Here is a 26,491-nt window from a genome sequence, read left to right as displayed (position 1 = left end):
AAGGGAAAACACTGCAGTCTCTCAATTATACACAGTATAGCTCCTGAGCAGGCTCAAGTTTACCAAATAGCTGGCAGAACAATCTGACCCTGCATGGCTGGAGAGCTGGTTTCTTAAGCAATCCCACACCACTGACAGTTCACTGTCTTGTAGTTAGAAACACTTTCTCCACCATTTCATCTCTTATCATATGAAGTAGTCTACTTGGTTTTGACGATGTCGCTCGCAATTAACAAGCCTGCTTCTTTCAGATGAAGGCGCTTGTGGCTGGATAGGAGAACCCAGAGTTGACTGAACTAGTTGATGACCAGCTTTGTAGTACCGGTTATCCAGATGGACAATGTTAAATTTAGTCAAACCAGATAGCGAGAAGATATCCTGAGTAAGTTGAGCTGGCTTCGTAGCACAGGCTTCAGGCGAGCTGAGGTGATTAATTGCTTTTTATGCTGAGCACACAATCTGCCAATCATCTGAACACAGGATAAATAAGCTCTCCATATGTTTTTTATCTCATGCCAGATACAATTTAAATGCAACCAGGGCTTTATATTTGTACAACTGTTTTACCCGCTGTGTTTATTTAACACCACTGGCCTGTATGCAGACAAGAACACACACACGTGCAGAGATTTATTCATATTTACATTTCTTTTATCAAACATGGTTACTTTTCTTTGTATAATGACTTTAATATCAGTCAATCAATCTAAATCTTTTGATTGACATGACAGAGACTTAATATAACTTGACAAAGACAAAGGTAAATGCGATCATAAGAAAATCCCCCATTTCCTCTTGAACATATTATGAAACCAGGGTTTTGCCAGAATGCCAGCTGAGATTTACTGCGCATTTTCCTCTAAATGAAACCCAGATAAAAGAAAATACCATTCCTCTGACAGAAGACTTCTAGGAAAGAAACTGTTGGTCATGTTATCATTCAGGATTTAAATCTCACAACACCAACTATCTAGCTTCTGTAGCAAGTACATTTTTCAGATCTGCTTCACTGTCATCATAATCAAATCTCTGGGTTTGAATCCACTGAGAAGAGTGGCACAAGTCCAGTCATTTTGTAGATGTAGATGAGATAGATGTGGGGAAACTGGGACGAAGTAGAAGAGTATGACAAGGTAAGCTGCAGATGAAGTAAAGAAAATAGAGTGCCAGGCACAGGACAGGCCAGAGGAGGTAATAAGGGGAGGAGAAGTTGAGAGAATAAGGAAAAAAATGCAGGTTGATGGGTAGGAGTTAATACAGTAAGTAGGCTTTACCTCTGTGTTGGCATGTTTTTAGGATTATGCTAATGCTGATTCATCTCTGGCACAAAGTGCAATGTGGCAGGAAAGATTTATGTCACAAAGCCTGAGTTACTGAAACTGCAATAAAAAAAAGCCCACTTCACCTCTAGATTACGCTTAAATCCACCCAATTCACACATTCCTGTCAAAATAAAAGCCATCCTGTAACAGGCCTCCCATCCACCTTCAGCCAGTGATGCTGAATGGGCACTTCTTGCTCTTAACAACCAGGCTGCGAAGGACGAACAGCAATAGCTCAGCTGACAGACCAACTGCCGGGAGGTCACAGGTCATCCTTACCACGACAGGAGTGTTTTAAAGCAGGAAAAGTTGGTACGTCACTGAGGATTGATTACAGAGTCTGAGCAGGAAGTGCTCAGATTTTCACCTGGCTCGGCAAAGTGGCTGTTCTGTGTAGAAATGAGCGAGTATTGTTAAAATATGACCCTTTTCTGCTTTTAACATTCCTAGATACCCAATCAGGGGGGATACAGGCAGAAAATATGAAAACAAAAACATATACACACGTGCGTACACATGCACACCTATGCTGCTTCTCAGGTTTACATTGTGTTGTTTGCAGAAAGAGGAAGTTATGGGAAGATAGGGTGTTATTGGAAATCTGTAAGGGTTATTCCAAAAACAGTAAATCACTTATGTTTTGCTAGTGTCCAAGAGGTGAAAGAGAAAGTGTTTTAAAAACTGCAAACCACACAGGAGTGTAAGTGGCTTTAAACAGTCCTTTACAGTATTTGTTGGTATATATAACCTTCTGTCTGTAATCTGCTGCCTTGTCTAAAAATTAAAAGTGTTTATGATGTCATAAACCTACTTCGTCATTTAAATGCTCAGGCCCAGTTTTAGTACTTTATATTTCTTAAACCATCCCAGAAAACAAGAGTAGAAAAAGGTGCGGCAGTGTAAACCTCCACTCTGCGGAAGAAATAAAGACAGACAAAAGACACAAGCAGTCCAGTAAAAAAAGAAAACAAAATCTTTATTATTTTTTCTAGAAGAACAGGCTGTTTTGGAAGGAGTTGTGGGGGGGGAGTATTGGAGAGGTAAAAGCAGCCGAGATTTAGGGCGGAGTCAAATAGACCAGAGGTTGGGGCTAAAACCTGGATTTCTGTAGTTACGCCAGGGCTCCCATTGGGTCCCAGGCAGGAAGTACAATGGGCTCCTGTTGCATCACTTCCAGGACATCAGCGGGGAGGAACTTCTTGTCTACCACCACCTCGTACACATATTCGGAGAACCAGTCGTCCGTCATGATCAGGTAACCTACAAAGAGGGAAGACAGTCAGTCAGTTGTTAAAGTCGCAATAGATCTTTTTCAACTGAGATGATGGCAGTCAAGTGCAGAACTGGGATTGCAGGAAAAAAAGGGAAATCTATCCAAATTAGGTCAAGCTGGATCACTGTCTGGTAGTTTTATGACTTAAATGCACTTCATGTGGGGTGATGGGAACCTTATCTGACTAATCTTAAGTGACACATTTGCAAGTAAAACATGTACTAGGCATAAATAAATCCAGGCACAATTAACAGAAACAGAAGTCGACCAAATGACAATAACTACAGTGTATATTGTAACCAGGTGGATGTGACTCTGTATGAGTTCAATGAAGTATATGTATCACTGCTATGGCTATATGCCTGATTTCAGATGGATCTGCTCATAAAATTTGGGCAAAATGTTGAAAATAGCACCTCACTGGATTCTGACAAGTCTTCTTGTTGACCAGATTTTCAACATTCTTACTGTAACTAATTTTATGAGCTGATGCATGACTGAATCGTCCAAGTTTCGCAGTCTATGGGTTAAATACATTCTGGGCTGCATGGCTGGTGATTCAGACAAAATGGCAGCACAGCATCCAACTCACTTAATACATCACTGGTCATCAGCCTTAATGTGGTGACACCCATTATGCCTCTTCCAAGGTCATGCGGGCCAAACTTGCTCTATGTCTCCCTGTCTTATAGACTCCAAATGTTCTGGTTTTGGTTTGTTTGACATTTTTCTGTATTTTCCCCACACACATTTGTCTTTCATCCATGCACATAAATCCTAGCTGCATCCAAACTACTGATGCAGTTTAGATTCACACTCCATTCTTATCCCTTTGTAAAAAAGTTAAGATTGTTTAGTTGAAGTATAACATTCCTTGGAACTTGGCTTTTCTCCGCTCCATGTCACACAAACCAGTTTGTGACTGTATCACAAAGAACTTTGGGAAAGAAAAAAATCATGTTGAACTGTGTTGGACATGTTTGTAGATTGTTAGCAATCTGATAATTAAACTTGCCAGTCTTAATAAACAAGACCATGAATGCCTCTTTGTTACAAAGTTCTATATGAAGCATAAAAGAGTGGTGCTCCTCCAAATTTGAACACAGTCATGTGCAGAGACAGATTCCTCATCTCTGATGTCCATAGACTGGTCCAGACTTTAAACACGTCTTTGCTAAAATAGCAGGCTTTGGGGGAAGAAAGCCAAAGTCAATCCGTCAGTTCACAGAAAGCCTTAATCACAACACATTCTTTTCGAGAGAAATACTTGATTCAAGCACACATCGTGTCACTAATTAAGCCGATTACCATTAGTCCTCTTTCAGTGAAAGGGGAGGAGCAGGGAGTGCTGCGAGGAACAGTTCAACAGAATGGTCAAACATACTTTGTCTATGCACGCACATTTTAATTGCCCATAAGTGCTCTTTTTCACTAAACTCTATTGTTTCGACAGGCAGAAGGGTGGAGGACCTTCATGGTTCACAGGCCCCCACCCTGCAGTGCAGTATGCATTCAACACTTCTGCTATCACCTCTGCACGCCCACCCTGATAAAACTAAACAATGTCTGCGTCTGTCTCCCTCAGTCTGTGTTTGCAGTCATACAAGGTCAACATGGCCCAATCAGGGCCGGTTATGAAAGCCAACCTTGAACTTACACTGACAGAAGACATGTTGGGATAACCTAATCTCTTTTTGGAGGAGGATGTAGCCCCATACTGAAATGATTAATTAAAATGAAAAATGTCTGCGTGCGTGTATTCTACTTAGATAACAAAGACTTAAAGTTATGTGAAGCCAGAGCAGCTCAGATCTGTTACTGAACTGACACATATGGGAAGCTGGACGAGAACTGGCAACTAGATCTTAGAGTGAACGTTATTTTGTTCTTTTTCAGCGATGCCACCTCTCCCCCCTTCTCTCTCTTTCCTTTCCCTTCCTCATGTGTTCAGAGTTGAGCAAACGAGAGCATCCCTCCTACTGTCAAGCTGACTTATCGAAGACGTCAGGGTAACCGCAAGAACGTGCCACAGCTCAAAACAATGTATCAGGGGATGGCGTGTCTGGGTGTGTGTTGTGTATGTGTGTTCTTCCAAGTACGCAAATCTTACATGGCATGTTGCCTGGTTCTCACTGTGGTATCCATGTGTGTGTGTTGATGTGGGCTTCCTGGAACCCGCGTGTTGGGTGGCATGACGGTGTGTGCGTGTGTGTGCGAATATTGGGTGTCCTTATTTGTTTTTAGGGATAGGCTGACTGTCCTGTCTCAGAACAGATGGATATACGGTCTTGAAGAGTGTGCAGCAGGCATCATGTGGAGCAGGCCTCCTGCTTTACCTCAGCAGCAATCCCCAATACAGGACAATCACCGGCCAACATGGGCCATGATTTTCATATAAATTTTGTTAACAATAATTTGGACACAACAAAACAAACAAAAGACTTTTTCTCATTTAACAAATTTCAACAACTGAAGTGAACAGCTGAATGCCTCAAACAACGGTCAACAAGAGACTGCAGCCATGTTAGTTGCTCTGTCAGGCTGCATTCAAGCAGAGTGGTGCCCTGAGCTAATTCAGCATGCTGACAATAATATTGTTAACATGCTGATGTGAAGTAGGTCTCATTTTACTATACTGGCCATCTTAATTCATTTAAGTCATTAAGTAATATCATCTGGGCACCATGAATGATGCCAACCCATCTGGTAGTTGTTGGGATATTTCAGTGTGTGGACCGACCAACTGACAGACACTGGTGTCCCCTGAGCCATGGGTTAGCATGGCTAAAAGCAAAGCTTAATATAGAAATGATGAAAGACCATAGAAGTCAATCAAAGGTCAAAAGAAGAGGTTTAAGACTGCAGTCATCCCTCACAGTTTTATATGTTTTTGCATGTTAAATAAACTCAGGGCAGGACTCGTATATGATTTAGACTTGGAAATATGTTGGCTGAGTCTATGGTTAGAGCACAAGATGCATCTGTAAAATAACAGACACTTGACAGCACAAAGGAAAGAGTCGTATTTTAACATGAGGAAATAAGCATAGAGCTGATACATAGTAGAAGGGGAATAGTACACCCACAGAGTTGTGGTAAGACCACAAAAAGGCATTTTTCATTTTATGGGAAATGAAATGGGACCTTTAAATGAGGTGAGGGGACAGATATGTAACTGTGGTTTGGGTGCAAAACAATGGCAGTGGATTAGAAACATTCTGCAAAGCTAATGGAGCTTTTCCTCCCAAGATTCTGTTATGTCCGCTACCAGGGAAATCCTTCCATCCACATTTACATCATCTTTTTGTGTTTACTTAACAACAGAACTACGTTCGTAGTAAATCAGTTTCTTTCTCCACGTCAAACTCAGTCAGAGCTCAAACAAAACTCGTGACAAATGTTCAGGAGTCCACTTCAGGCTTGTGTCCTATCAAACTGAAAAACCTCAAGGCGTGTTGCCAAACATTTGTCTGAAATGGTGTAAAAGTATGAGCAGTGGAGTGAGCAGAGCCATAACAGCAGCTGCGTGAGGGCTTAAAGATGGAGAAAACAAAAAGTTAAACCTCATGTGAGAGACTCCTGCGGGGTTAGGAAGAATACGAAAAGGCCTGAAAGGAGATGTATAAGCCTTTATAAACCTTATAAACACACTCCACTTTCTCCCTCTGCTCCACAGCTATTACCACTTGTCTTCCAATTTTTCTTTTGTCATCTTTCCAAAATCATCTCCTTGCTTTTGTTTTTCCTTCTTGTAACTAATTCTACCTGCACAACGTCTCCATTTCTGTCTCAGTTCTCTCTGGCATGCTCTCCTCTCCTTTTCTCCACTTGTGCCTCTTTTTCCCCTCAGCTTCTGTCAAACAAACAAAGTCCCTGGATTCCCATGTGAACTCCACTCCTCGAACTTTTGTTCTCAAAAACTTTATTAATTTGGCTGCGGACGAGCTGGGGGCCCTGGCCCTCTCTATCTGCTGCTGTTTATGGAATAAGATATGCGTGAAATACATTTGATTTGACTGAGGGGTTTTCACATGTTTTCCCAACAGTCACTACGGTTTGTGGGTTCAAGCAAATATTGTGAGTATGTGTGTGTGTCTCTCCATGTGTATATGCCGCGCTGTATGTGTGTGTTGCCAGACGATGCATGACTGACCTGAAATACTCTCATATAATTTGCAGTGGAATGTGGAGCCCAGAGATGGAGAAGGGAGGCAGAGGAAGATGAGAAACAGAGATGAAAGGATAGAGGGAATAACAACAGTAGACAGTAAAGTCTGGGGCGGTGATGTGGACTACCTGCTGTGTTGTGGGGCCTGTTGCATAAAGACAAACCGACCTTACTTACTTAATGACAACATTTTTCCCTCATGCACCAAAATGACCTGCTGGTAGCTAGCCCGAGACTGACTTAGTTTGTTAAATTCGTTTTGAATTTGTGGTTAAAAAAAAAAAATCAAAACAACGCCATTAGCTGACCACTAAAAAATATGGTTCAAAAGTTCCCAGATAACAAAAGGCATGTTGCAACTACGAGTCTTATGTCAGTGTTGTGTCAGAGTTATTCCCTTGTCTGAAGTCTAAAGGCCTGGTCACACAGGCATTTAAAAAAAGAGACATTTAATGGCATATCCAATTAATTCTAACAGAACTGTCACGATTAGTGGATATGCTCCAAGGGGGTAAGTAAACAGAATTTCAACTTTGGTTCAACTTTGGTGACCTTTGACTCGTGAATATGACGTGTTGACCAACAGCAAGCGGCCTTGACAGAACCGACGTTTGAGGCAACAAACAGCAGGAAAGGAGGAAGTTATCATAGCTTATTTGCTGTGTTAAACCATCAAATTTTATTTCTCCTCTTCTGCCACAGTCTACAGTGTTCCACTAAAGGGTGACTGTTTGTAAACAGTTATGAGATGCAAGTCTATCCATCCATTTTCATCTGCTTATCTGGGGCCAGGTCACAGGGGGCAGCAGGCAAGGTATTCCAGACGTCTCTCTCCCCAGGAACGTCTCCCAGCTCCTCTTGGGGGATCCAGAGGTTTTCCCGGGCTAGGTGAGATATACACTCCCTCCAGTGTGTTCTGGGTCTACCCAGGGGACTCCTACCCATTGGACATACCTGGAAAACCTCTAACAGCAGGCGCCCCAGAGACACCCTGATCAGGTGTCCAAACTACCTCAACTGGCTCCTATTGAGCCCCCTTCAGATGTCTGAGCTCCTCGCCCTATCTCTAAGGCTGAGCCCAGCCACCCTTGAGAGGAAACTTGTTTCGGCCTGCTGTATCCTTGAGCTCATTCTTCGGTTACTGCCCAGCGCTCATGACCATAGGTGAGGATCGGAATGGACCATTGCCTCAGACTTGGAGGTACTGACTCTGAAACTGACGGTACAAATATGTCTTTTGAATAAACTGTGTGATCTGTGTCCTGTTAGAGATAAAGCAAAGATGCGGGCTAACTGACTGTTTGCAAACTCCATGACTTGGAGAACTTTTTGTCCCCTTCAATTAAACTCTTTATTAACTGAAGTACAGTATACTCCTTAAAACAAAATACCAGGTGGTAGGAAACAGCGTGGTACAGAGAAAAAAAAAACAGACTCTGAGTTAGCAGATCAGCTGCCCAGGGACAGTTGTTCACCAAATAGCCCTCTGAAAAGTCACCATGTCACCAAGCCCACAGAATCAAACATTTTACAAAAACATTTGGAGGAATTTTGCTGTGCTACTTTCTGCCCTTAAGGATTAGCTCATTCTGGAACTACGTTTATGCAACTTGACCCAGAGGCACTGAGTCTAAAGACCACAAAAAGGGGCGCTGTGCTTGTGTGTGTGCGTCTGTGAGTCTTTATGAAACAGGACGCAGCCAATTATAAGTTCATAAAACAGCAACACAGGGGAACCTCTCGGTCTAATCCTGTTTTTAATTCAATAGACACAAACAGGAAGATGATGATATATCATAATATACCGCGGTGTGAGAAAGATGTGAAAGAGAGATGGGGAAGCAGGAGGACTTTGTTGCAAAAACATGACTATGATTTTGGGACAAGATCCAGGTCAAAGTGACAGTTTTAGATGTTTTTAGCCAGCTACTCCTCTGTGACTTGACAAAAACCTGGTTAAAATACATTTTTTTTCTGGTAATGCATTACAGGTTACGTCTAAAGAAAAGAAAGTCACCCTAAAGGAAAGGACTGTAAGTGGGAATTGTGAAATAATGCGTTATCTGTCTCTCTACTTACCTTTGTTCCCACGGTCATCGCCCCAGGAGTTTTCCACCCTCCACTTCTCATAGCCTTCTTTCCCATCCTGTGAGAAAGAAAGAGAGCAGACGATGGGGAGATAAGAGCGAGGAGCTGAGAGTGGAGGAAAGAAAGTGTCCTAACAGCTGGGGTTACTTACAAGGGGGGAAATTGACATCACTATGAGAAACTGCAGCCGATTAAAGCAGCGTAAACACGCAGCAAGGCTTTGATGCAATAAACCCTGGGAAACTCTGAATGTGTGTATTCCTGTCAGTCTGCTTGTATACGTACTGTGTGAGTTTACTGAACAGTCACCCACCTGTGTTGTGTGTTTGTGTGAGGGTACCTTGTCTGTGACAGCAGTGAGGATCATGGCGTGGGTCATGAGGGAGTCTCCGTATATCAGTCGCTCTGCCTTTGAGAGATTCTTCACTGAAACTCCAAAGACGAGCTCATGGTTGAACCTGTGCGAGCAAACACACAAAAATCACATTACACTACCTCCTCAGATAAAAGCAGCACAAACACTGCCCCTAATTTCATCTACACACTGATCATTTCAAGTTTCGATAGCTTCATGGGTAATTTTCCATATCATATCCAACCAATCCTAAAAATATCTTTTTCATAGAGGCAGGGAAAGAGGTGTGATGACCATAAAAAGCGAAAAGCAAAATCTTCACAAGTCTGGGAATCTGCACAGGCTGACAGACAGCTCACCTTTTCAATCCCTTCTTGAACATGACTGTAGAGATGAGGCTCCATTTAGCCTCGGCCTTATTCCAATTATAATCTACCAGCACAAGAAAAGATCTGTCTGAAGAATGAGCTTCAGCAGAGATGGTACCAGACATTCGGCACCACAATGGTTTGGTTCAGTGGGCAAATTTAACCCTGGCGCCAGCAGCTCAGACACAGATGCTGCTGCACCTGAAGGGCAAAGATAAGCAACTCTTTCCCTGTGGAGAGACTGACACCTCTTGTGGCAGATAAAGTCTGCTCTTGTTGTGAACCCTGCAGTCATAGCACAGACAAGACTCGGATACAGGGATTGATATTTTACATTAGGATGAGTGTTGGGCTGCTTGGGGTTCAGATGCTTTAAGCATTTCAGAGTTGTAGGGTTCAGTATAGTGACAGTGGCAAACTAAATTTTCAGTGTGTAGGATGTTTTATATTTCCTTGTTTTATTCTCCTAAAAGAATTGTAGTAATCAAGTCATTTTTCAAAACAAACCTGCAACTACTTTTCCAGACAATACATCTCTCCTGAAGGGCAGTGAGGCGTGAAATCAAAAACTTCACTGCATTCCTTTCCCTTCATTTCATAAACTAAGAAACTAAAACCATGCCAGTAACGCTGAATGCATTGATTCTACCAGACTAGATTCCAATATTGTTGGAAATAACTTTGACATGATGCGTTATACTCACACATTCATGTCATTAATGCCCAGCTTGCCGTGGAAATGTTTCCCGACGTCACAACCAAACCACACCGCCTGTGAGACAAAAAGCAGCCATTTTCAGATTTATGAAGTTCCCACATGCAGACACCCTCAAATGTGGATAAATAAAAAATTTTACGCCCTTTGCCCCGACATACCTCTCCCTCCTTGATGGACTCAGCCGCAGCCTTTTTAAGCAGCTGGATGGCCTGGTTGTTGTACAAAGTGCTGCGGCCATTAACCATGTTACCTAGGAACTCAACACTGTACAGCTTCCCATAAGGATTCTGGGGTCGAGGATCGTTCACGAGGCAGACCTGAGGATAGAGAGTTACCATACGAGCTCAGGAACAGCACAACCTCTCATAGGGAGTCAGAAACTGAGGCCAGCAGCAAGTTAGAGCATCTATCTGAAGCATTTACTGGGTCACATACTTTGTCCTGAATGTTGTATAGAGGTTTGACGTGCTCCCTGTAGAATTCCTGGGGGGTGAGGGGTCCCATGCGATGGAAGTTCTTGTCCTTGTCCCTGTACTCCCAACAGATGGTCTCAGGAGGGCTGCCTAGACAAACGCTGGCCACCCGGAACACCTGCACAGCATACACAGTTTAAACATTAACTTTTTTACCAATCTAATGTATGTTATATTCACATTTAACATTTTCAGACAGTCAATCACTATATCACATAAAAGCCTGAGGCGATTCCTGCACCTCTACTGTAAAAGGGGAGTCACTGCAGGTGAACAGATATCACCATGAGACTTCCATTAAGACAAATATTAAATATACAAATATAAAAACTTACTGTCAACAGCCTATTTTGCCATGTTTTTAAGAATGAAATGTTATATAAATCAGGCTACAAATGATATGTGAATAAACCCTTCTGTGAAAACCTTCAGAATATAGATAGTCATAAAACTTAAGTTTGGTATATGTAAGTGCAACTGAAGTGAAGTTTTCTGGCTCAGGGTATGACAGAAAATCATTACTATTGGCCTTTAAAGATATGTATTGAAAACATTCTACACACTTTTAGACAAAAATTAAGACAGTGCAGCTGAATAACTTTCCAAGTTGATTACTTACATTAAGACAATTATTTTTTGTGTTGCAAGTTCTCGGAACTTTTATGTTTAAGTATGCAAATGAGCCATTGTCTAATTAAATATGCACATTTTGCCTATATTTCCAGAACAGATATCTAAACTACAATAAACATCTTAATGTGTGTTTTGGACATTTTCTTTCCACTAGTCTGAACGAGGACATGTTATGGAAGCAACACTAAAGAGGACCACCATGAGTCAAACTGAACAGACTTTTGTACTTCCTTGCCTTTAGGAAGGTTGTTGGAGATGTTTCTAAATCTAATTTCTAGCTCATATTTTTAATATGCGCCCATGTAACCTGTCTGACCCCATGTCTGTCCTTGCATACAATCATCCATCAGTGCCTGGGCCTCTCTCAACTTTCCCCTCTTTTTCCTCTCTACAGTGCTTCACTCTCCTTCATCTTTCTCATATCCCTCCATTTCCCCATTTGCACCCCACACTCTTTCCTCCTCTCTCCATGTGTGCCTTCCTGCGGCGCTCAAGTTCAGACTCAGTTCCTGTGGGCTAAATCGGGTTGTTTGGACTGGGCCGTCTGTCAATCTGGCCCTCCTATACTCTGATATACTTATCTCAGGAATTTCCCCTTTTTGCTTTTCACCTCTCCCATCCTCTGCTCTGCTCTCGTAGGACCCAGCAGTTGCTTTTCCTATCAAATACAATTAAAAAGGGGCTGAGAAATTAGGATGCAGCGCAGTCCATTGTTGGTGGTAGATAACAGTGTGTACTACAGCGAATATTGTTCCGATTGTGTGGATGACTGGTGATACATCACACTCATTGCTTCAACTACCGGTGTCACAGAGGACACATTTCCAATAGATTTTAACACACTATTTTTATTGACTTCTGCCACTGATATCCAGACAAATTAAACATCTGTCGAGTTGAATATAGCTGACAGGGGGATTATTTTAGGCTCGGCCTGGAGAAATACAGCAGCCATGGCAGCAGTTTCCCATGCTTAGTCGACACATATTAAATGCCCCTACATAAAGATGACATTCTTGCTCTCTGGTTCGTAGACACGGAGCCCACTGAGCCCACTATTCTCTCCCCAAACATCACAGGGCACATTCTCGCACGGAGACAAACACGCAAAAATGCATAAATTCAGGCCTGGCTTACACAAACAAACGATCCCCCTCGTCATTGCAGAAAGTCAAAAGTACAGACACACACAAAAATACACACATGCGCAGAGTCAACAAAGGCATCTGTTCAACTCCTCATCCCCCCGAGCCATTTTCCTCCTAATTCAACTACTTTGTTTAGACTGCCCTGTGGGCAAGACGACATGCCAAGGTGTTCATCCCCTTGTCTAGTCTGTGTTTGCCCAGATGCCCTCAGCACTTTGACAATACATCCCTGTTAACCCCTTGACCCTCGCCATTTTCGCTTCATTCCTCCTATTTGTCTCGTTCTTCCAAGAACAACTCTGCTCTCCCTGGTAACTTTAAACCTTTCTACTCATTTTACAATTTGTCTTTTAGACGCCCTGAGACCTAGTATATATGCGTGTCCCTTAATGCCAGTTGAGCCTCGCGCCCACTCAACCTGCCCTGGCAAGGTAAATAAAGTAGGTGTGAGGGAAAGGCAGCACTGAAAGAGACCTCAGTCAGAGAATAAACAGGCACAGTGACATTCGAGCAGGATCAATATTGAAACACCTGCTGCCTCAATGACAGATGTGTAGAGTGACTGAGAAAGAGGGAAAGACAGAGAAAAAGAGAAGAGGGATACAGGGAGGCTGACACAACAGTAAAATATTACTCTACTGCTCCTACTCCTACTCCTACTCCGACTACTACTACTACTACTACTACTACTGAACTGTTTGCTGGTTATATTTGATAGATATCCAAATGCATTTTTTCCTCACACATCAAATTATATACATGATGTTTTTCATTTAATTTGACTTTAATTCACACACAGTAACTCCTTTCACAAAGCTGGAGGTGTTTAAAAAACTGAATGATAAATACTGATCATACTTTCAGTCAGCAGTTTTTTACTGGCTGCATTTTCAACGCAGAATTTACAAATGATCACAGCTCAAGCCCTCGGGGCAGACTTCAAGTTCTTCATGACGTCAACCAGTGTACCTCATAAATTCTACTCATGTTGTGGCTGAAACTTCAAACGACCATCTCATTCATATCTTCATATTCTAAACATGAACATTTTAACGGAACCAGCTGTTAGGAGAGTTCGTTAACAGGCATTCTACTCTTCAACTCATCAGTGTCGAGCAGAAGTTCCACCTCAGGTCACTCCATTCAGTGACATATCGAGTTTGCGTGTCTTGCAATAAACAGTGAGCTGACTGACTGCACGCTATTGGGGCTGACTGGGGTTAATGTTTGATAGCATCTGCGCTCCAGTGTTGACCGGCTGGCATCCCCTCTGCGTGTTTATTTGCTTTACGCGACCCAAACAAACAAATCACCTGAAATTAAGAGTGTGCCTAACACATACTGTAAGCAGACCATGCCAGTGGCAACACACACCACAGTATATCTAGATATATGGGTAACCTTGAGCAAGGCACTCCTGTTTTCAAGGTTATGGTGGTGCTGCACATATCAAGTTCAAACTTTCCTCTCTCCTGTACTCTCTGTGTGGTCCATAAACAGCACTGACAAAGTAAAAACACTATTTACTAGTAGGACATTTGATTTTTAGCAACACTGAAAAAAGAAAGTCCAAATAGCAATTTACATTGTTTTTGTTATCTTGTCTTGTACTGAATGGTGTTAAGACTTTTTCTTGGTCCAGTGCAGCAATATGTGCACCTGTAACTATATTGTTTAATTAATGAAGATTTAATACTGGAATTACACATCAAATAATTGCTTCTACCTAATTGGTCCTTGAAATGAAGTGGATTAAATGCCCCTTGGAAATTAAAAATTTAGCATATAAATGTGATTTAAAAAAGAAATTAAAGCAATACAGATGTAATTAAATTAATTTTACAGTGGAAAAAAAGGCGCAGGCAAATTAATTTAAGCCTTTAGTAGAAACAGTTTCGACTAAATTAGCGTCTGAAGCTGGATCTCGACCAGTTAATGCTAAATTGAGGCAAAGCATGCGCCTCCACGCTACTCTGAAGTAAATTTATAACTATTGTGTAGAAGCTGGACTTGTGAGTGTAAGCAAATGACACCATGCAAACAGTTTGGATAAAAATGAGCGAGGTTTTGATTAAACTTCCATGTTTTGTAAACATGCAACACATGTGGTCATTGTTAAATTCTAACAACGGTGCAGAGAAATTCAATAAATGTGAGTGGACGTCTCTGAACTGGAAAAGCTTTTGTTGCAGCCCTTAACAATGACAAATCCACAGGAACCCACCCACATCGAAAAACAAATCAACTGAGTCAATAGCCAGCAGCGCTGACCCTCTGAGCTGCAGCAGGAAAGTTCCTCTGTGATTTGATGGCCGTCTCATAAATTAGACTTGTCTTAAGAATCACTCTCTGTGCGCTCAGAGCCAAGAGCAGAGCCGCACATGGTGTTTCTGATTCCATGACGCAATGGAGCATAGAAGGGCTACAGTTGTGGTGTGAGGGATACCATCTGTGTGTGTTCTGGTACTGTACGTGTATGTACAGTTACCAGTGATTGTCCCTTTATTTGTGCGTGTGTTGTCTACTTGTCTATGGAGAATAGAGGAGCATGGACAGACGCCAGATACAACATGAAAGAGTAAGAATGGCTTTGAAACTTAAACTAATCCTCTCTGCCTCAATGACGCTGCGTATGGACACTGTCATCCTAACAGCCTCCACGGAGAGAAACAGTGCATGAGATTAGTTTCCTCGTTCTTAGTGCAGGTGCAGCTTAAATTGGGTCGAGCTGCTGTTGCAGAAGTTTTTAGATCAACGCGATGTGCAATGTGCCTGACCAATGTTAACAAAGAGAATAGATTCTTGACACGCAAGGGGATCCTGTTAAATCAAGCGCACCCCGAGTACAGTAAGTGGAAGCAGAGACGTTGACCCCGGTTGCCTGTCATGGGAGTGTGTGTGGGGCTGGCGTGATGAAGACCAGTGCACAATCACAGCCGCCACGTAGGGAGGGTGGACAGCATCACATGCACACACACCAAAGTAAGACTGACATGGCGCTCTGATCCTGAGAAACACATGTGCACACGTAGATGCAAATGACGGTGAACATGTCGAGGAAACACTCGTTTCCCATTTGTAAGAGTCCAAGAAAACCCACTATGTGAGCCTACACACACACACACACACACACGCACACTCACACGGCATACATGTCTGCAAAAACACAGTTGTGCACGTGGACATGTACACAGCAAAGAAGTGACTGTGCACACACCTGAAGACGTGTGCCACTAACATAACTGGTAATGAAATTACCACCGTTAGTTTCTAATATACACAAACAGTTCCTGAACCTTCTTTCCTAAAACAGTGCTGTAATACCAACATACTCATACATACTGAGAGGCACAAAAGGGCGACACCTAGCACCATCTTCAATTGTCTGCTAAGCCGAATAAGTCGGCAGTCGAAATGTCATGTTGATGGACCATGGCTTACTGTCAGTGTAACACATTTATATAAAGAATTGTGTAATTCTAATTTTTCTTAAGTATTTTTCAATTGGTAAGTCGTCATTTTAATTATATAGCACATATTTAAAAAACAGGAGTCGACCCAAAGTGCTTTCAGGCAGAAGGGTTAGGATCAGCCTCAATATACACAATTACACACAATTAAAGAAATAAAATGTGCATAACATGCAGTAAAACATAATACATCATTGACTAGTAAGATTAATTTGATGACATGATTTTAAAAGTCTGCTGGTGCAGTGACGATACCAAGTATTAACACATCCAACATACACTACTGTACTTTGGAATAAATCTAAAATGTATGGCATGCATGGTTGCACATTTTAAATACCCAGGAAGCCTAGACATCACAGGTTTTTAAGATGGCGACTTTACCACAAGTCAGAGGCGCAAAACATTACATAGCATCAAAATCCAGCGCCCACTCCACTGGACACTGAGATGTGGGTCTCTCTCTCTCTCTCTCTCTCTCTCTCTCTCTCTCTCTCTCTCTCTCTCTCTCTCTCTCTCTCTCTCTCTCTCTCTCTCTCTCTCTCTCTCTCTCTCTCTCTCTCTCTCTCTCTCTCTCTCTCTCCCTCTCTCCCTCTCTCCCTCTCTCCCTCCCTCCCGTTTTTACATTTCTTGGAATGACTTTGTGGATTCTCTGTACAATTATGGAAAATTTCCTTATCATCTCTTTAATTATTTGATCATCACCTATTTGTTAAGCTAATGAATTCACTTGTGACACATAAATGGAATATTTTATATACTTGATATATTGGTCATAATCTTAATGTTGACCTAATATATTTCTAGCAAATTCAAAACTATATTTAATGCATATTTAATTTATATCTTTGAAGTCCTATCCATAATTACTCTTATCAAAGTTATCAAAAGTATGGAAGGGTTAATAAAACACTTGATTTGTAATTCAATTAATTCACAACTTCAGTAATTTGGGTTTGTTGTCAACAGATTTGTAAGATGCAAATTTTCTGGACTGAGGTGGGCGTCCTATCATGAATGATCGTTTTTTTTAGTAGCTGGTCAAATGTACGTGTGACAATGTCCTTGAACAATTTGGCTCGTTTTACATCAGCCGTTCTTCTGACATGACCGCATCCTCCATCACCACTGGCCGTGACAGAGTGGTGTTTCGCAAAACAAACCACTTCCAGGTGGACAAACAAACACGCTGACAACCCCTCGCCTCCCCACCCTGCCGTGCAGTGTGGTGGGAGCACTCTTTACTGTTGCACAACGTATGTTTGTGTGTGTACTGTACAAGTCTATGTGTGTGTGTGTCGTGTGTGATCATGGCTGGGCATCCACTGTGAGATACAGGCGACTGTTTAAACAAGCAACCAGCCAGCAGCATAATGCAACAGCTGACAACAAAGGCTGCATGACCAGACCCCCTCCTCTGTGTGCAGCCGTCTCAATGGGAGGCTGATTGACTGACTGGACACTCGTGCATTCACACTCACAGACACACACACACAGGAAGCGTAAATAAAGCCTCGTATATGTACACACCTACATAGGGAAACCTGTCCGCGCAACAAAAAACACACACTGCAGGCACATGACTGCATTTCACTGCACGCATGCATGAACATGATAACGTGTTCCATTTGTTACAACGTGAAAGAGTTCGTTTACATGTGCATGTCCACCTTTTTTTCATTTAGGAGGTGAATTTGTCTTCACTTTCCAGCCTCAGATGCTCCGTGGTAGATGTGACTGTTCCATAAACAAGATCACTATCTTAAACTTTGTGACATGCGGGCAGTGGGCAGGTGATTTTTGTTGTTTGGGGTTTTTTTTATTGGTTGCTTTTACACACTGTGTAGTCCAGAAATGACGTGTGCAAATTAATTAAAAATGCATATGTATATTTTTCATGTGTATGTTTAGATTACGTATGCATCTTAAAAAGGTAAGTTAAAATCACAGTTCACTGCAGAAACAGGTAGATATTTTGAGCTTAATTTTGGAAGCACAACAGTAAATGGGCCTGCAGTGAGCAAATGTTTAGCTCTTGTTCACTACTATAGAACTATAGTAGGTCTGCAACTAATGATTATTTTCATTGTCGATTAATATGTCAATTAGTTTCTCGATTAATCAATCAATTGTTTTGTCTATAAAATGTCAAAAAATGGTGAAAATGTCAGTAAGTATTTCCCAGAGCCCAGGGTGACGTCCTTAAATGTCTTGTTTTGTCCACAATCCAAAGACATTTACTTTACTGTCACCAAGAAGTAAAGAAACCACGAAACATTCTTAGTTAAGAAGCTGGAATCAGAGACTCCTTACTTTTTTTCTTGAAAAATTACTCAAATTGATTGGCTGATTATCATATTTGCTGGCAATTAATTTAAAAGTTGACAACTAATCAATTAACCGTTGAAGTCGCTCTGATATTACATTCTAATAGTGCCCTGACAGTATGTGTATTATTAAATATTCGTCATTATAAAGAAACTACTTAAATTTAGGCTCTCAGATCTTTGGATGGTGTAATGCTGACACTTACTGATCAGAAGTCAACACTGATCAAAGCATCACTACATTACTATTTGTTGTATCTCTTTATATTAAGTAACACTTTTAACCTGAACCCTGAGCGTCTCACACTTATCTTAGCCCAAGATTAACTCTAACCCAAACACTGATTACATGAAGGCTTCTCTGAGGAATCAAACCGGGAAGATGTTTCCGCTCTGACGTTAAATTTTATTTGACAGCACCCTCTTCTGGCAGAAATGGGACAATGTTACAAAGGTAATGAGGTGTGCTCTATTTTTTCTATGCACTCTATTAAGTACTGGGGCTGCATAGTTAACTGAAATATTATTAAAATTGCAATGTGGCCAAGTGCAAGATACAAATCGCATGAACTGCAATTTTTTGATAAAGGTCAAATGTGTCACAACATAACTACAAATCATATTGCAGACAGAAGGGAACATACTGGTTTGGTGCAGAACCCAGCAAAAATCCTATTGTCAACTTTTTTTCAATGAAATTAAAATGTATAAAATACCATTCTCACTAATATTGCAACTCATGTCCTAATCTCAATATCGCAATATGATTTATTTATTTATTATTTTGCATATCACGCAGCCCTATTAGTTACACCCATACAATCTACTGCAACAAAACAGCTCGTCCATAAACTCTACTTTTTTGAAAACTGTACATTTTAGGCATCATAAAAATAGACTTTAAGGCCGAACAGATGAATGGAATCGCATTAGACAGCACAGGTGTGCCTATAAAGTGGCCATTGCATGTATATCCATAAACAAGTCTGCTGTTCATTGTTGTTTTCATTCATGTTTTTGCTGCAGGTGATGTTGGAACAGGCGAGGAGTAAATCTGGGACGCTATTCTCCCTTTTCCATAAAACAGTCTAATAAAACTATCTGACCGGAGGAACTAAACTCAAGAACTGCGAAGAAAAAGCAAATTAGACCATTACTGGATCAAAAAGTGACTGCACTGTACCTTGTCCTAATATTGATAACAGAGTCACCCAGTGCTGCCTCATTTGCGACTCAAGCTGTACTCGGTTGAAGCAACCGCAGGTCTGTGTTTGATTAGTCAACAACATCCAGTCCTACAAACTCTGCCCTGAAAGTTCCTGAACTTTTGGAGAGGACTTCCCCCTAAGTAGGGACTGTATATGGCACAAGATGAAACTACTCTGGAGGAACTAAATTTAGTCCCTAGTTCCTCCATTTAAAAATGAGCTATATTCCTGAGTTCCTCAAAAGGTTCTTGGTGGCCTGTGAAACTTCCTGTATTCTCAAGGAAACAGCTGTATGTGCTCTTTCACTCTCACCTCCTCGATCATGTTGTCCATAGCATCAGACAGTTCAGCCTTAGTAGCGTCACTGGCCACCATGTTCCTCAGTCTTAGGCAGTATTCTCTCAGCTGTAACAGAGTGAGACGAGAACAACAGTCAGCAGTGCCTCACCCATTACGTGACTCACCAGTAAGTGAGCTTGATTAGTTTTGAAGTGAAGGAAATGTGTAAGCACACCTTATGATTAAGGATGTCATTCATTCTGCGTGAGGCCTCTGAGCTGTGTGACTCTGGAAAGCATTTCTTTGGAATAACGCCATACTTTTCTAAAGACAGGACAGCATAAAAGACATTTTTAAACAATATTCTCAATCCAGCCAAATAACTCCAATGTTCTACCAGTGTTTTTTTCTTCTGTGAGAAGATTAACATATTTAAAGTGGGTACCGTTAATTTTCCTGATAACCAAACGGCTGTTACGGCTCAGTCAATCATTCAACATTAACCTCCTGTTAATGTGTTTATGTTTTATGGTGAGAACTAACCAATGAGGTTGACCAGCATGTCCCATTGTCCTCCGTCATTGGTTGGATTGGAGAGCAGGAATTGGACCAGGCGTCCGTCCACCGGCTCCTTCCTCTGTGCCGTCTCCACACAGGCCTGGAGGAAGTAGTAGCAACGCTCAACCTGTAGAAAAAAACCCCAAACACAACAGAAAAACATGGTGACCAAATAGACAAACTCTGAGAGGTTGTACAGTCTAAAAACGTGATATAACTATAGACCATAAACATTCTAAATCCAAGTGTATTTCCTGTTGGACCGACTGTTAATGCAGTAGCTGACAGGAAGTAAACAGGGATCAAAGCTGTTTCCAGAGCAACAAAACAGCAATGAAACGTCTACATTAAATGTAGAAGTGTAAGACAAAAGTTAGACTCAAGTGACAAAACTAAGACATTGAGACTCGACTTCTGTAAGACTTCAAACTCTGAAGCACAATTTACTCAGTGCTTTACTTGGGGACCACTTACAGAAGGCCAGGGGGCAGTTAACATACAAACATTAATAATATTTATCAGTATACGTAATGAATGAATTGCCTGTTATCAACCTTTTGACCTTGGCTGTCACATTCAGCCAGATGCAGCATCCCTGCACAGGTCAGGTGTACACAGGGAAGCTTGGGGACATTCAGGGCTTAGCCTGAACCTCTGTCGGGGGATCTGGACGATGCTTCCCTGGCACTATTTCTTTTTTCATAAACCAGCTCTACTTGGATAGAGTGAATAGATTTATTTTCATTGTTGATTAGAAAATTGTCGACAGGCCACCCAGCACCAGATTACGGGCCAGATGTGGCCCACAGGCTTTAAGTTGAGTATCACTGCTCTAATGACTTCACTTGACCTGAGATTTGAAACCAGAAACATACAACCATCAAGTTATTACCTGGCAAAATCCCAGAACCAAAGACAATAAATAAGACAGCACATTAATTAGACCTAAAAGAACACTAATGACAAATTTGAAAGGAAAACACTGTGCCTGAACAACTTGCTCACGAAGAGATTGCTACATGAGACCTCCTTTAAATTTAGACTTGCAACAACTCTGCACTTCTGATGTAATGTAATAACCTGGCTGAGAGGAGGGGCCGGATATTTTTAGAGTTCCATATTTATTGTTTATGTATTTGGAACTGATATTACAGTCAGGGTTAGTCCCTACGACTGGCACTTGTAATAAGAACAATAACGTTTAAGGTGAAACAACTAACTGGTTAAACATGTGGGAGAAAAAGGTCATAAAGAGAAAGACACAGAGAGATAAAAACATCTAGCGCGGTGTCACTGTGACGTCAGCCCTGGAAGAGCACTGACCAAAACACACAAAAGAGGGTTTTAGTGGGACAATGACTGTATAGTAGTAGAGTGCCGCACAGTGATACCGTACCAATGCACATGCGCACACACATTTACACACACACTCACATGGTGTCCTGACTGTAAAACAACAAACATTGAAAATGAAAAATATGAAGAAATACCAACAACAACATGATAGCAATCATACCTTCCATACAACCACATCACACTTATGATTTGTAAACGTTTACTACAAAGAATACTTAGCGAATGTAACTAAAAAACAAGATTAGAAAACTATTAAATAAATCTACAGCGGAAAGATATCAACTACATCTCTCAGCCTATGAAGACTGAAAAAAACACACAGACGAGCAGAGAACGGATGTGTGGTTCTGCGTCTTACCTTGTCCCAGAAAAAGAGATAGGACTGACTAAACTCAAACTCCTCTATGTTAAATTTCTTCATGAAGGGAAGTCGCATGACGTTGAGGCACGAGAAGATCCAACATCTCCCTAGTGGCAAAGAGAAGACAAAGACGGACAGAGATATGCAGGTCAGTGAGGACTTGACATGTGTTGTACAGGCAAACAGGTATGCTAATTGTACTCTACATTTAATTAACAAGTCTCAAACACACAGGCATCTTTATATATAACTTCTAATCCTTAACGGCTAGAGTCACCTGGTCATTAGATTACTTCACAGGACAACTGGGATGTGCCCGACACAGAATGTTTGGAGCTGGTTTAATAATTACTGCATGTTCACTGTGTAATCTTTTTGAGGACGCTAACAAAGGCATGTTGATGTCAACCAAAGCTTGGTAGGTTGCTGTAGGATATCTGGAGAAAGTTTCATGTCTCTGTAGGTTTTTTTTTTAGGGATGCACTGAAATGAAAATTTGTGGCCAAAGCCGAAGCCGAATAATATTAAACGTTTGGCCGAATACCGAGTACCGAATGCTGTTGTTTAGTTTTTCATTAGTTTTTGCAGATGAACCCCCTCCAGATTAGTGTTGTCACGGTACCAAAATTGGGACCCACGGTACGATACCAATGAAAGTATCATGGTTCTGAGTAGTATCAGGATACCACAGCAGAAATGAGGCAGATGTGCCTTTTGTCATTTATAAAAAGATAAATCACTTTTCTATAATACATCAATGATATTCCAATGGAATAAATTACTTATTGACTTATTCATACTTCAAAAACTGCATCAATAAGTGATTAACATAGGGGGGATCAAAATAAAATAAATAAATAAAATAAGAATCAACCAGCCACCCTCCTCACCTGACAGTCCCTTCATAAGTAAAGAACAGTCTCTAAAGTGCGGCGAGGTTTGTGGACCGTTACTGCCACAAAGAGTAATGTGATACGCCACATACTGTGTGCCGCCATGGCTCGGCTGTTCAGGTACTACTGGGCAGTCATGACAACAAGTTATTCACCTGGAGCCGGACTTCTCTGTCGCCAGTAAGCCGTTATCATGTGCCGCCATATTTGACAGGAATACGTTCCTGTCTGTGTCTGTGACCCCCGTTCAACCCACAACTGGCGGGATTCACCGTTTCGTTTCTGCTGCTGGTTGAAATCTGTACTCACACAGTGTGCTGAATGATTTATTTTGCCCCCACAAAACTATTTTTAGTCGCAAATGCGAGTGCGGTGACGGACGGAGTAAAAAAAATATCGCCACACTGCCGACATTTTACTCCGTCAGTCACCGTACGCTGTTTGATTGCGTTATCAAAACACGCCGCTATTATTCGGCCTTGCTTTTCACTTATTCCACCGAATACTGAATGTGTGTTTTTTTGCAATATTCGGCCGAATATATTCGGTTACCGAATATTCGGTGCATCCCTAGTTTTTTTCATATCACGTTGAACTAAACTGATGGCTATCTAAGGGGATACATTTATTTTTCAGTCCAAAAACCTATGGTTGGCTTTATAATGCCGTGGGCATGGGCTGTCTGAAACTGAACTTTATCAAAAGTTAGAGCATGCTTATCCATCATTTGTGATAGATAATTGCAGTCAAAAAATATATTATAAAATATATATATAACTTAAGGATATCTTTGCTGCTTGTCCTCCAGTCATTAAAATGAACACATGCTGTGACACAGGGGTGTGAACATGTCTACATGTCAATTCTGAGCTGTTTGCTTCAGAAATTTCTTCACTGACCAATGTGCACCGAGTAATATCTGTTTGGGCTCTCTAATGTTGCAGTGAGAGCAGATATGCAAGTTCACCAAACTGCAGTTCACACCTGTATGTGATGAACCAAGAGCTAGGACATTCACCTACACCCACATATGGACACATTTCTTTGTATTGTAAAAGATACACGTATAATCAATAATGTTGCTACACCCTGTTACCTGAGTTTTTCTGGTTGGTAATGGGCTTGCCCTCTGTGGGAATAGAGTGCTGGAAGATGTGCACAGTATCCTGGACAGTCTGCCGGTGCAGACAAACCTCCAATGGGTCAATGCAGGTTGACACATTCTGGGCCAACAGGTAGCGTGGCTCGGCCCGCAGCCGCTTCTGGAAGGTGGCTACCTTCTCCTGACTCAGACCTGGGGGAGGTAGAGGAGGGAGGATGAAGGGAAAAATAAAGAACAGGAAGAGTTAATGACAGAATGAATGCTCAAATAATGAAGGTGGGAAGACAAGCACAAATAAAGCTAACATGTAACAGGAAGCCTTTCAAAGCTAGATAGTCCGACAGCTGACTATAACTACAAAGAGGAATTTCTTACTGTCCCAATTCCCATGACTCATTGGTGCACTTTAGCCATACACACTTCCTCTTTAGATCTGATTTATGAGCACTCATGTACTCAGATGTCACAATAATGCCTGGAAAATACCAGATCAATAGTCATGAACTAACAGCACATCATTTATTGAATACTACAAGAGTCTAGGACATCACTTTTTCTACCATCCATAGACTATAGTGAAAAGTCATCTATTGAAGATACTGAGCACAATCATGATTAAAGCTCTGGTGAAGAACGAAGGACAGGCTTGACATAGGGCAAAAGACAAGACAAAGACAAACAAGGAAGTAATCAAGAATGCTTTTTAGCAGCTCTATAAGTGGCTTCACTCATGTGGCTCCATCTGTGAGAGGAACACACTGGAAAGCTTATCTCGTCCCGCTGGATGGGGGAAGGACAGGTGCGCACACACTCTGACAGAACAAACCGCCACTGGTGTGTGGTTTGTAATTCCGTCAAATAATAGTGCAGAGCAATTAAACATTGAAAGGGACATTGCCTAGTCATGCATGCTGCCTAGAGTTCGACCCCTCTCTCTCAGCTGCATTCTGTTATTTTCCATCGACACAAATGCAGTGACCGCCGCAGATTAGGACAGTGTCAAACTTCATTAACTGTCATGCCCATACCATCAGAAAACACAGAACCAGGCCTAAGGCAGAGAATATTTTGAGAGACCTGCATGGGATCCCGTGTCAACATGTCTTTTTGCTTACGGCGCAACAGTTGAATTTTTTGACACTGATGACTATGGATAGATAACAAAGGGGGAATAGTAAGAGATGAATTTTCAATCTGTAACACAGTATTAGCCTACAGCTTCAACCTGACAGCAGTTATCACAAGCACAGTGTAGGAGAAGTGTGTTTAAGAACAGATATTTGAAAGCCTAGTTGGTTGCTCTCGCTGTTATTCAACAAGTGAAGGCATGAATACTTAGAACATACATCACAGTGGGTTTTCTATGGAGAGCGGGATAGCACAGGCAGCCAGGGTGACTAGCAAATTTACACACCGGTGGTTACACAACTGGCTTTATATTAGCTAAGCATTTTATTATGCCCATCACTGCTTCATGTGCAGAGGGCTGAACTGCAGCTGGCATGAAGCCTAACAGTGGAGGCTCCACAGCTCACAAAACCACAGTCCAAAGATGAGAGTAATAAAAGAATAAAATATCAAAATCCATTCTTAAATTCACACTTTTTTAAATATAGGAAAATAAAATGGCTTTAGCAGAGAGTAATTGGTTAACACAGGTCTCCAAATAACCATCTGACCAAAGCCAAAACATTTGCCTGCTTGAAAAAGAAGTGTTATGAAACCTGAGGATAAGTTGGTGAGTGAAATGGAAACAATCAAACTCACCTAACTTGTTTGACTAAAGGTTAACTCAAACCAGTAGTCGAAGTTATAACCTGTAAACAGAATGGTGAAATAAAGGTGTAGCTGATCTCTCTTCTTGTCCTTCTCCACAATGAATCGCTGCCACTTTAAAGACTTTGACAGCTTCTGGTATTTCCAACTCAATTCTCCACTAGCTAGCTACAGATGATAACATTTCCGGCTCCTGTGGCTGACACCAGCTTTAAACTACCGTGTGAAGCTGTTTAAGAGGTCTGTGTCTCCAGTTTGGATGTCGGTGCCTTGCTGACAGTGTATCGGCATGAACTGACAAACCTAGATGAGTAAACGACGGCAAAGTCATGCTAGCGGGCTCGCATGCTAACGCAATGAATGCTAAGTTAGCCTGTTAGCTCCCTCAGCTGTTATCCTCTAGCTGTCAAATTACAGGCTGCCAGCAGCACAAACCGCCGTGACTGAAACAGGATGAAAAGACACTCGACCTACCAGTTTCCATGTTTCGGAGGAGCTTGAGGAGCGTTGTCTGTTTTCCTGAAAAGTCACCGGCTCTTTGTTTATCTCATTCACCGACAGCTAGTCAGTGTGATTACGGGGTGCGCTCGTTTTTGGACTCGCGGTCGGTCTTTG

General features: G+C 41.6%; 1 protein-coding gene across 1 annotated transcript; it reads right to left on the bottom strand.

Annotated features, from left to right (window-relative positions):
• Positions 1-2,272: 2,272 nt before the first annotated feature.
• On the bottom strand, positions 2,273-26,491 carry blmh (bleomycin hydrolase). The gene is made up of 12 exons (XM_033630683.2): positions 26,351-26,491; positions 24,095-24,292; positions 22,103-22,212; positions 20,374-20,515; positions 20,066-20,154; positions 19,864-19,956; positions 10,728-10,883; positions 10,451-10,609; positions 10,279-10,346; positions 9,192-9,309; positions 8,843-8,909; positions 2,273-2,582 (listed from the first exon to the last, which is right to left on the bottom strand). The coding sequence occupies exons 1-12, from the start codon at positions 26,358-26,360 to the stop codon at positions 2,434-2,436; spliced, it is 1,359 nt and encodes a 452-aa protein (XP_033486574.1). The 5' UTR covers positions 26,361-26,491; the 3' UTR covers positions 2,273-2,433.

Source organism: Epinephelus lanceolatus, chromosome 4 (genome assembly GCF_041903045.1).
Source record: "Epinephelus lanceolatus isolate andai-2023 chromosome 4, ASM4190304v1, whole genome shotgun sequence".
In the NCBI taxonomy this organism is placed as follows: Eukaryota; Metazoa; Chordata; class Actinopteri; order Perciformes; family Serranidae; genus Epinephelus; species Epinephelus lanceolatus.
This window is presented reverse-complemented; position numbering and strand designations above follow the sequence as displayed.

Coding starts and splice junctions, on each gene's coding strand:
- blmh (XM_033630683.2), bottom strand. Junction 19,957..20,065: donor ATGACATCCTTAATCATAAG/GTGTGCTTACAC, acceptor ACTCTGTTACAG/CTGAGAGAATACTGCCTAAG. Junction 8,910..9,191: donor TCACTGCTGTCACAGACAAG/GTACCCTCACAC, acceptor TCTTTCTCACAG/GATGGGAAAGAAGGCTATGA.